A 12,152-nucleotide genomic window follows, 5' to 3' on the forward strand; every position below is an offset into this window, starting at 1 on the left:
GAAGTGTCTAGCCACTACGTCATCATCCAGCTATAAATAAACTGGCAGAAGACCCTGGGCATGGGTCCGTCGAATCGGCGCAAAATGGCACGGAAAAAAGTTTTTAGGTATGGTTTGCACTCTCGACTCAAGTTTCTTCAAAGATTGAAGAAATGTAAGTTTAGTAGATTTATTTTGTATGAAGTTACTGAGGTCGTAGCTTTCTAATGAACATTCCCCACCCCACTCCCCACGTTTAGTCAATCATCTTTGAGTCAACAGGACACACGTCAATGACCTTTCCTCTCGTTCGAGCGTGAGCAAGTATCTTTTGTAATATTAAGTATATAATAAGGGTCACTAGGGGCAAGGGAAATTTCAACTCAATACGACTTCCTTTCCTAGAAGAAACTAGAACAAACAAAATATCTACAGTCTGATCCTGGTAAAAACATAAAATTCGTCTTTTACTGTGCTTTTGACCCGGGGGGGTGGGGGTAACTCTCTTATATAAGCCATATAGGTATGTGCCGCCCCATCAGGTAGGGTTCTTGCGCCGTTTTGGTCCGAAAACGGGTATACACTTTGCTCATTTTGGTCTGGATTCGGTTTATGGTTTTCCAGGGAACTGTGGAGTGTATGAACGTATTTATCGTTTCAATTTCAAGTGACTAAGAAAGAAAGAGAAATATGCGAATACGAAATGGATTTGACCAATTTGTTTGTTTGCTCTCTAATCTAAGTAACGATAACATAATGTCTGCCTAAAGGCAGGTCTGAAAACGAGTATGGATTTTAGAGTTCTAGTCTGACAACGGGTGTGGAAAATTACATTTTTTGGTCTGAAATTGGGTCAGGATTTGATGAACCGGGCAACACACCCCCACCAAGAATTCCCAGGAGTCCCCCCCGGGCTTTTGAGAACCGTAAATTGTATCTCTTCAGATTAGGTTGCTTTACCTTGTGTGTTTTAGAGTTAGCAGTGTTGAGTTCCAGCCACACCTGTAACCTTGGCAAATGGGCCGAGTCGTTACAGAACTCAAACCACCGGAAGTTTGTCCCAGACAAACTCTTTAGTATTAAAAGGGCGTCTCAGCTAGAAGTCCGACTACAGCAGGGTGGGGTGGTTGAGTGACTTGCAAATACGCTTGGAACAAAAACAATCTAAATGGAGTTAAGAGTTGAAAATTTACGCCAAAAATAAATTAGGAGTCAAAATTCGATCAGTAAAAGGCTTGGAGGAAATGATTCTTGCCCGAACGAAATTACCCTAATCCGCTCAAAAGTAAATATTGATTGGCCTTTATATATACGCCCATACGCCGGACGCCATCAGATTCGTCTTATATTACTGAACACAGGTTCCCGACCGTTGAAACTCTAGTCGTACGGTAGTTCACACCCTAACCACTAAGGAGCCTAAGGAATCTGCACCTGATATAAATATTGGCCTATAATAAATCAGGCTTTTGCCGTCGCCCCAGCCCTGCATTCAGTTTTGTGAGGTTTTGTGATATAAATGGTTATGGGTTTTTTAGCAAACTAACCAAGTTGTACGTCGTTAATGTGTGTTTTATGGATGACTGTGCTGGTGGTGGGGGCGGGGGAGGGAGGAGTGGGAAGAAGTGGGGTCGGGAGATGTTTTGTTTTGGTCTTTGCCCGGATGCGTCCATGCGACCTTATTGAGTACAAAAAGTTGCAATTTTTGAAACTGTTATTTGTTTACCTACGAAACTTAGGAGTTCTTAAGAACTCGTTTAAATGTGCGTTCTACATCGAATCAGAATTTGTTGGTTTTTGACGACCGGGGGAAAACCGGAGTGCGCGATAAAAACCTCTCGGAGCAAGGGAGAGAACCAACAACAATCTCAACCTAAATATGATATTTACGCCGCGATTTGAACCCGGGCGCCATAATTGATGAGAGGGGAGTGCGAGTCTCACGGCTGCTCCAGCCTTGCTCCCCAAATTTGTTGAAGTACATCGTATGAAAGGAGATTACCCGGTAGATTTAGCACAGACAGCGAAAAGTTAAATAATGAGAATATGAAAGGGATCAGAAAAGACCTCCTGCTATTCGGGAAATTAGTCGAATCGGTCAGGAGCCTATTGGACGGTTTACTACATGGCTCAAATATTCGCCCATCGCCCAAGTCAAATTGCGTACTTCACCCCAATGTGAACGCTGATGACGTCAGGTAGCTAATATCTTTGCACAACCGTTATTTATCCCTTATGCCTTGAGCTTTTGGGAGCTAATAGAAATTCTCTCAAACGCAGCGATCTATAACTTGTACAAGTTAAGTAATCGGGAAACAGAGAGCTTTAGATTCGAGGACAGGAACGACTACGAGTACAAGACTTGATTTAAAGTTTTTTCGCGCATTGTCAAAAAATGGATATCCCGGAAAGCTTCATTGCACTTTTTTTCACCAGAAAAGTTAGCATTCTCTCCGGATTAAAAAATGCTGAAACTTCTAACATTTGATTACTCGTTCCCGCCAATACGACACTCTAACTCGTAGTAGAATGACGACCGTGACGGCTACCACGTTTTCCTGCCAAAATGACGCTGGTTGACGCGCGAGCACTACTTAGTATTGAGAAAATCTCGTACTCCTAGTCCTTGCGTTCTCCTCTTAGAATCCGAAGCTCTCTAATGACTTAAGTGTTGTCATTTGCGTCATCAGAGTCGTGTGAAATCATTCGGCTTCGTAACGTCTTTTTTTTAAGTAATCTTTTTGCTGAATAAGTAGTTTTCCTTCTCAATAGGGACTGCAAAATCCTTATGTTATAAAAGAAGACATCGTCACTCAGACCCAGTTTACAAGGATCCGGAGAAATTTTTGAACGGGCAAAAAATTGCACGAATCCGCCTTTACACGTTTCTGGGAAACTACCCACCTAACCCTTCCTTAAGCCAACATTTTGTCCTAAGTTAGTAGTGAGTGTTAGTGTTGGCTTAGGGGAGGGGTAGGTGGGCAGTTTCCCAGAAAAGTATAATGATCGGAAATCTCTAACAGAATTTAAAACAGGTAAAAAATTAGTCCGCTCAAAAAATTGTCTGGAGCCTTGTAAAAGGGGTCTCAGTCCGTTCCATTAAAAATGGATTAAAACCAGCCATATATTGAGGGTTGCTTGTGTGAGATCATTATTCAAATTACGATATTCTGTAATGATTTAAGTATGTGCAAGGGGATTTTGATACAACTCTCTTTGACTTAAAGATGACTACCGCACAGGTTGTCGAAACGTCAGTCACTGTCAACAACAACAGTCCTATTCAGGACTACGTTCACCCGGACGATGAAACTTAACCTACTTTTGAAATGACTCCTGGGTTCAAACCTTTTACCAAAATTATTTAAGTCCAAATTTCTTTGACACGTCAGTTCTGCTGATTACGAAAATTGACAGGCTCATGACGTCAAGAGACAAAAAACAAGATTTTATTCACGGACATCTGGTTACCTTTTAACAGCGGTTTGAGTTTGTGAATCAGTGTCCCAAGTCATGCACGTGTTCCTTAATTAACGTCATAATTACTTAATCATCGTCACAGCTCGGTTTCCGAGAGAAGACGATTCGTGTGCCAAAATGGCGGCAAATAATAGTATTCTAAAAAAATCACGTTGTGTTTAAGTTGCCATAATTTTTTCAAACAGTTTTAGGTTATAGGCACGTTAAGAAACTAGCAATACTAGCACTTAAGTTTCACTTTGACGAAATTCAGCTTCTTTATTGGACAGGCATTTGAACGATCCGTTTCGCAGGGGAGAACCCTTGGTTAAACAGAGAAAGTTGAATCTTAGGTGTCGGTTTTGAGAGTATTTTATTTTGTTGCAGGCATTTTTGATTAATAAGTTTGGCAGAACCTCATCAATATCCACAGCTTAGAGTACGTTACCACTTACAAAATGAAATCACTTGTCCCCCAAAATAAATACGATTACACCCATCTTTAACATAGGTCCAGATACACTGTAACTTCCTAATTTGACGTAAGTTCTTTAAGTACTTAAAATATCTGATGTACAAGTTTTCGGTTTGAATTAGTGCACATATTGAAAAGTATTAAATGACTTCTATCCTTATTTTACAAACGCTGATTTTTCCAGAAAAGTCTAACTCATCACTGTACTGCTCTGCAAAGAAAGATAAACTTGGAAATCTTGGAGGAGTTAATCGCAAATATAAATTATCTCATTATCATTTGTCCTTTACGATAACCAATGTTTTACAAACGGATACCAATCCTGTGCTATTAACAGAGAGAATCCAGAGTTTTTATAGTGCTACAGCGAACTGTTTGTGTTCAATATTATTCATTTCTTAAATTTTTTTAGTCTAAGTAAATTTAATAGTTTCTTTAACACTATCTGTAATTTTGAAATTGCACACCGTCAACAAACGCATTTTAGAAAAATGTGAATAATAATTCATAAGTCATCGGTAAAACGCATTATTTTCAATATCTAGAGGCATTTTACGTCAGGCAACGCGGAAATAGTGATGAAGGTTTAATATGCCAATTTCATACTATACTTTGAGTATATAATTCATGTAACGTATGGACTTTTTTCGAAATTATTAAAAACGATAAGAAATTTCCCATTTAATATTGGTTCATATTGAAGCAATATCGACTGACAATCGACAATTCACGTCAAATTTTCGCCACATCGGTCACGTTTCCAGGGCCAATTTTCCGAGAATGAGGTTGGCAATTTCTTTCTAGTGACCCAGAGACCCACGTGGAACTCCTAAAGTGACTTGAGAGACTTCATTTACATTTTCGCTATTCAATATTGTGTAAATTACGTTTCGCTTTGCTTAGCTATATCAAATCCTACTTCAAACAAATACCTTAACTGTTTAACAATGAGGACATTTTGGGATAATTTTTCATTGAACTGACATAGTTCTTTGTTGGCGATATCTCGAAGTGTAATAATCCCATTTAGGCCGCGCTCCCTTAGCCCTAGCTGTTTCATCCCAGATATGAGCCTTCTTTCCAATCCGGTTTCTCAAAAATGACACTAAACACAACTGACATTGGAGAAACCAGGGCCCACTCGTTACTTGAAGGATGATGACAAATCTTAATAAGGTCTCTGTTTCTCTTCTTTTCATCATTTACTTTAACTAATAAAATTTATCTCGTATCGTTGGAATTAAACATCCTTTGTTACCTTATTTGGAAGTACCTTGCTTCAAAAGGAAATCATCTTCTTAGCGTTATTTTGCACAGTAAGAAAGCTGTGGCGAGTCTAAACAGCGCTTAGTTGCTCTCTTTCCTGTATTTTTTGGCGCTCCATGAGTGCGCACGGCGGGGAACGAGGGTGAAGCCCCTACCTTCCTTTATCAATACAATCATGTGCATAAATCATATCAATTAATATAATTTTGTACATAAATTAAATTAATTACTATAATTATGTACATAAATTATACATGTTCTCACTAAAGAAGAGAAGGACCATCTGCTCACATTCCGGACGACAACCTCTGTAAGTCGAATCCAGACTCCTGGCCATGCCGAGATGATCTTTTTTTTTTCAGTTCTGTTTGTCGGTGTAAAATGACAAGGCGTCCTTCCATGCACTCGCTTCGCCAGGATTTACCGCTTTTAGGTTCCAATCTCTCTCCTCGGATTTTACGACGATTATACAGGAGTCATTTGGATCGATTTCTACTGGACACTCTCTTAAATAGATCGAGTTAATCGGTTTCCCGCCGTCGGGTTTCTTGTAGTAGTGCAGATAACCCGTTTCTGTGAGCTCAAAGTATCTGTTGTCCCATTTTGGAGCTTTATGTTTGCCTCCGCTGAGTTTATCTAAGAAGCCTTGTTTTGTCGGCTTGGGACCAGCTCGCACTGGTGGTTTTGGTGGGGACTTGATGCTGAGCTGAAAGAGACATTTTTTGACGAATTCCTTTTAATAATTGCTCTTTTTAGATCGTCCATCTTCAAGAAGCCTTCTCAAACTAATCAATAATTCATAAAGACATTGGAAATCAGATGAAAAACTGCTTATTTTTGCATCCTTAATTTCTCCTTCTGAAATCATTGTGTTTGAGAAGTAATAGGTTGATTTAGCAACAGGACGGGAACTTCAGTTGACGACGGGAAGGCGCGCGGAAAGGACTAAACACGACTTCCGGTGCCCAATTTGCTGCTCTGCCACTGGTCAAGCCAGTTGTTTGATTTGCGCGCGCCGTCGTCAACTGACGATCCCGTTCTGCTGCTAAATCAACACCTCGAAGTTCGTCAAAAATAGTCTGCTGCGCGTCGTATTTTCAACTCTCTTCTCAGTGTTCTATCTGGTGATGAAACACTACGTCTCATGCTCGATATATTACATCTACGACTCACAATGTAAGACCACCTTGTGCAGTATAATAGACAGAACCACTGGCAATAAATGCTGTTCAGGATTTTAATCACAGGTTCATAGCTGACAACTACCTTGTCCGGCATAGTCAACGGTACTACAGGAAATGCACTATTTCGAGCATAGCTTTCAGTTAAAGTAAGAAAGGAACTAACTGGTAGTATTTACTGCAATGTACATTCAGTCTGCAGGCTCGAATGACAGCAACATTTCAAAACAAAGGATAGTCCAAAAAAATGTTGATAAGTCATTTTTAGCGAAAGTGGTGTTATTAACCTGCTATCTTAAGTTTGAGCCTAAGACAGAAAATTTTTATACCTGTTTGTGAATAACTGGAGGCGGTCCATTTGCTTTGGCCTCAACTTTGCTTGGCTTTAAATCCAGTATCACATTCCTATTCCTTTCAGAAGCCTTAAAACAAGAATATAAGTATAGTCAACTCCCTTTATAGCGGACACCGTAAGGACCTTGAATTAGTGTCCTCATTAGCGAGAGTCCGTGATGGCGGGAGTTTATTTCAGTCAGACGTCTGTATTTTATTTTTGCATGGGATGAAGCTGCTGTCCGTATTATCGGGTGTCCGCAAGGCTAGAGTTGACTATATGTGAAACTGTTTTCTTGATGAATACAGTCGACTCTCGCCTTGTGGACACTCCGAAAACAAATTACAGATGTTTGACTGAAATAAAATCCCGCTATTAACGTCAAATAATACGGGCAACATTTTCGAACAACTTGTCGCGCAACATTGTTGCGTTGCAAGTTGAAAAGCGTTGTTGCCCGCATAACCACCCTCGCTCTCAACTTGTCACGCAACAAATTTTGATGTTGCAAGTTGTGGCAACCAAAAACGCGGGTAAGATGGTGAGTAAGTGGGCGCTTGACCTCGGGCATATCTGATTTGGGCAAAGTAAACATGGCCGAGGTTGTGGAGGTTGAGAATGCTGAGACCCAAGAATGTGAATTTATTAGTGAAAAAATGTCAGAGGCCCAAAGAAAAGATTTGTGGAAAGAGCTTGAAAAGCACTCTTGTCTGTGGGAAGCTTGTGGACCAGAGTATAAAAACAAGTCACGGAGGTCAAGAGCTCTGGATGAGTTATGTCAAAAATTTAACATTTCACTAAACTGTCTTAAAAAACAGCTACATAGCCTTAGAACGGTATTGACAAGGGAAGTAAAAAAAGAAATCACAGAAGGTCAACAAGCCATTTTGTTTGCTGACACAAAAACACACTATTGACCAATCACAACGCATGATTTTTTCAAAGAGCCGCAACTTGCAACATCGAAATTTGTTGCGTGACAAGTTGAGAGGGAAGATGGTAATACGGGCAACAGGCCTTTTCAATTTGCAACGCAACAATGTTGCGCGGCAAGTTGTGCGAAAATGTTGCCCGTATTACTTGACCTTTACGGACTCTCGCTAATGAGGACACTAACTCAAGGTCCCTACGGTGTCCGCTTTAAAGGGAGTTGGCTGCATGAAGAGTTTGCGGTCAGTTTAAGAGAGTTTAAAGCGTTGGTGAATGTAGCCTTGTAAAGTACCAGCCCTCGGCTCTGGTAGGTTAGCATGGAGTACAGTGTTTTTCTCTAACCTGTTGGTTCCAGTTTGTTTTGCCCGCATCAACATCGTCCCGATCACTGATGGTCGATGATAGAGAATCCACAGTACATACAGAAATAGAATCCTTCCAAAGAAACAAAAAAAAAACAAGAAATAAGTAAAAGCTTTCATTTCTACCACTGAAGTGCATCAAGAAAAGTGAACAAACCTCTGTTGGCTTCTGTCTTTTCTCAACAGCTTCCCTGTAAAATAACAACAGAAAACAATCTTAACTTTACTGTGACTAATCTAGGCTAGTCAAACCTTTATAGAATGTTTTTCCATCGAGGTCGAATGACTGTTCCGTCTCTGTAAAATATACCGTACAACACGCCACTGCCGAGTTCCAAAAGCTATCACTTTCAAAACGAGGCAAAGTGTGCAAAACCTTTCTTGTGAAAAGGATTTTTATTTGCATGAGAACAAAAAATTATTTTGATATCCTTCATCGGTCAAATTTAACCCGGCGACGATGGACGTCACGGAATTCGCTTCGTATATGACCACGGCGGTGGGCCCGCGGCAGACTAGTCAACCTCGCAATCCGGAGGTGCTGGGTTTGAGGACCGCTCTGGTGGTTAACTCCGTTTCTTTCTTCGCGTTTATTTTACCCAACTCAACTTCCCGGCTATTCTTTCTAAAAAAAGGCCCAAACGTTCTCGATACATTTTTACACGTTTTGTATAACCACTCAAATATTTCCTTTATTTTACTAAGTGCTACGACAATCTAGAACTTAAAAGTTCAGTTGTCAAGTATTCTAGTTAAGTCATGCTTTGGAACTTTTGTTTGTTTGGGGATCATTGGAAATAGGCAGCAAGCCGCAATATACGGGTTTGTTTGAGTCTCCTCGGCTGTAGCTCAGTGCACCAGTAACCAGCACGGTTCTATCTACGATTTATCGTTTGGGTGAGAAGTCCCGAGTGGCTGAAGGCCACGAGCTTCCTAGGGAAGTCAGGGGGCATGCACCCCCCGGAAATTTTTGAAATGAATATGCGCTGAGATGCAATCTGGTGCATTTTGAGACACAGTGTGTGCACTGACCTCGTCGCGTCTGGATGATTTTTCCGATATAGTTACTTTTAGTAAAATCCAGCTAGTGGTCTATTATCAATGCTGCGTTCTGATTGGTTGAGCTACTACTAGGCTATATGTTATAGCCCACTAGTAGCGAAAAGCGCCGGCTTTTTGCGGCAAAAAAGGATTAAAGTCTAGCTTTAAGCAGCTAAAATATTTTTATTCTCGATATTTTTGACCAACTAGTTGGATTTTACTGAAACAATTATTCCTCTCGCCCTCACGGCCTCTGAGTCAATAGCCCATTCGGCCTTCGGCCTCATGGGCTATTGTCTCAGAGCCCATTCGGGCACGGGGAATAATTGTTAAACATACTGTAATGATAACAATATTTTGGGGGGTAAGCTTCTACCCCTCAAATACCCTAGACAGCACCCTGACCAGCAGCTTGAGGTCACAGGTTCGATTCCCGTTGAGAAAACTCGACGGATTTTTTTCCGAGTCACTGACGGAAGAATCATCATTCTCAAATGTTACGAAATTCTAAAGTAGGGGAGAGAATGAGTGATGTGATGGATAAGGAATCAACTCCTACCTGTAGCATTTTCCTTCTTGGGCCTCAAATATAACATTATTTTCGATCTAGACGAAAATGAGCACCTTAGGAGTGGCCCACAATTTTTACGTGACCCGAACCTATTTTTATGCGTGTTGGTTATGTTTTTGACTCGCGTTTTTCAGCAGGAACGATTTACCCGATTTCTATGATTTTTTGCATCCAGAATAAAGAATGGTGGAACTTTAAGTAAATGTTATTTATTTTCTTGTAGTTCTGGAGTTGGTGGCTTTATTTCTTTTCAAAACGGGAACTTACGACACTAAAAACGCTTGGAGTTTTTCGTAGATGCTATATTTTGCTTTGTTAAGATTTATTTCGAAAGGAAATGCACAAAAGATGAATAGAAGTTCTTTGTTCTCACCCCGATTTCAGCATAAAGTAGTTCTTCTTGTAGTGCTAACTGTATTCGCCGTAGGTTTCTGATTACTTAGTTTCTTGTAATGAAGCCTTGGGTAAGAATACCCTTTCACATAGGAGATAGTCCGCCAACACTCTTCCACTATTTGTGAGCCAACTTTCACAAATGTGTTAGCTGTATGGTGTTAGCTGTGCGAAGACCTCAAACTTGCAGATATAAAACTTAAGAGCATCATGGCGCCGAATTTTTTAAAGTCAGAGGAAAATCTGTCGTGGGATTTTACATTTTCTGTAAAAATGCGGTTTTAATTATATGCAGATATCTCAAAGGTTTTTTCACGTACAAGAAAATATTAAAAAGTATTTTCTTAAATTCTTTATTCCGGATACCAAAAATCATAGAAATCTTTCACATCGTTCCTGCTGAAAAACCCGATTAAAAAAAACATAACGACACGCATAAAAATAGGTTCGGGCCACATTAATTGCACCTTATAACTGAGGTGATCCTGAGTACCTTTTACGATAACTTACTTGAGCCCCTCTAGTTTGAAGCCCTTGTTGCGTTTGCTCCCCTGTTGTGTTTCTTTCATGGCCTTTCTGAACTGACCGATGAAGGTGCTGATAGCACCAAAGAGCTCCTCAGAATCACTGCTCTGCGGTTCACCAAAAGACACCTACAAACACACAAGCAAAATATTTCAAGTGAATCGATCGCACAGTTTGGAAAATAAAGGCGATTCTAGTTGTCCAAATGCGTAAACCAAATCCTGGGAGTTTAAAAAAATTGCCAGTAAATAATCGCGAGGTTGTCATAGCCGTAATAGAGAACAACCGTTTCGTTTTGCGTAACATTATCAATCATATCTTGATATCCTTCCAGCCAATTAAACCTGTATTAGTCAGCTAATCCGTCATAGAAAGTGAACATCAAAAAACAGTCTTTTTAAAGGTTTTGCGTGATGAAACTCAAAATTATTTATAAAACTAGATCTTTATAATATTTAGTTCCTTATAGGAGACTGGTTATGGTGCGGCAGTTTATCTTTAGATGAGCTGCATGATGTTGCACAATTCTTTGATTTTTGTTCACAAATTGTGCTGGGATAAGTTAGCGCGACATTTTCATTGGCTGGTATGATCGAAATGATAGGAGCGCTATTGACAGTTTTGCAGTGTCAAGACCACCAAAACAAGTAAAAAGGGAATCTGACGGGTTTTATAACCATTCCACCTCATTAACTATGCTCCTTACCAAAACTTTGTTATAAATCTGCTTCATTTGTTTGCATTTGTCACACAAATCGTTCAGCTTCTCCTCATATTCAGTGACAAAAGTCTGTGTTGTTAGTTAAAGAACTATGACTCGATTTTCCCTTGAGCTGCCAGTGTTTAAGCTTGTTTAGTTGTTACTAGTTGACTTCACGGCAACAATGTAACAAACCTAGAGCCCTGCTATTGACTTTCGATTACGTAGGTCTGTAAATGACTCTAAAGATGACCCTTTGATAATATGTTCCCGTGGTGTTGTTAATTTGGCTTCACAAAATGTTCAGAGAAAGGTGCGCACCACGATTGATCAGACAGTGTTCAGTTTTATCTTTATAAAGCATGCTATCGACGACTCTTGCCTGTTTTATACATAAAAGCACGCAATCGTCGTCTACACAACAAGCACACAATTCACGAGACATTTTAAACAAGAAATTTAAAAAATATTTCTCGCGTAACTTTGAACTGTAGAGAAGGCTAGAATACAAGAAGTGAATAAGCACTGGCCTACGACTCTTGCTAAATCAGCCGACACTTGTGTGTGGTTATACAACTCAACACTTTCGCCCTACCTTGTTTAGTTAAGTTTCTGGCTATACCTAACAACCTTTTGTCCTAACCAACTAAATGAAGGACTAGTCTGTACATTGTTGGAAAGTCTTAGGTTCATTGACAGTTGAAGTAATGGCATAAGGATACTTCCACATCATTGTGCAGTTTGACATCCTGGGAATTTGTTTCACTCCGCTTCAAGAACAAGTCACTTGAATGTTTCTTTATTTTAAGCAAGTCCTTCTTCATCACTAAAAGAGAAAGTATACTTAACACATTTGTTGCCAAGATTTTGAGTCATACTGCTAGTCACTGAGATATTACTTGTGTCCTTTATAAAATAAACAGGCGAAGAGGACTA

General features: G+C 39.9%; 1 protein-coding gene across 3 annotated transcripts in view; it reads right to left on the minus strand.

Annotated features, from left to right (window-relative positions):
* Positions 1 to 3,794: 3,794 nt before the first annotated feature.
* Positions 3,795 to 12,152, minus strand: part of LOC140927867 (uncharacterized) — a 40,933-nt gene continuing 32,575 nt past the window's right edge. For all 3 annotated transcript variants that reach the window (XM_073377562.1, XM_073377563.1, XM_073377561.1), the window contains 7 exons: positions 11,939 to 12,042; positions 11,223 to 11,306; positions 10,502 to 10,644; positions 8,144 to 8,177; positions 7,967 to 8,059; positions 6,690 to 6,782; positions 3,795 to 5,885 (listed from right to left, as the gene is read on the minus strand). In XM_073377562.1, coding sequence (XP_073233663.1) covers positions 5,538 to 5,885; positions 6,690 to 6,782; positions 7,967 to 8,059; positions 8,144 to 8,177; positions 10,502 to 10,644; positions 11,223 to 11,306; positions 11,939 to 12,042 — 899 coding nt within the window. In that variant the 3' untranslated portion in view covers positions 3,795 to 5,537. The remainder of the gene's footprint in view (positions 5,886 to 6,689; positions 6,783 to 7,966; positions 8,060 to 8,143; positions 8,178 to 10,501; positions 10,645 to 11,222; positions 11,307 to 11,938; positions 12,043 to 12,152) is intronic.

Source organism: Porites lutea, chromosome 2 (genome assembly GCF_958299795.1).
Source record: "Porites lutea chromosome 2, jaPorLute2.1, whole genome shotgun sequence".
Lineage (NCBI taxonomy): Eukaryota > Metazoa > Cnidaria > Anthozoa > Scleractinia > Poritidae > Porites > Porites lutea.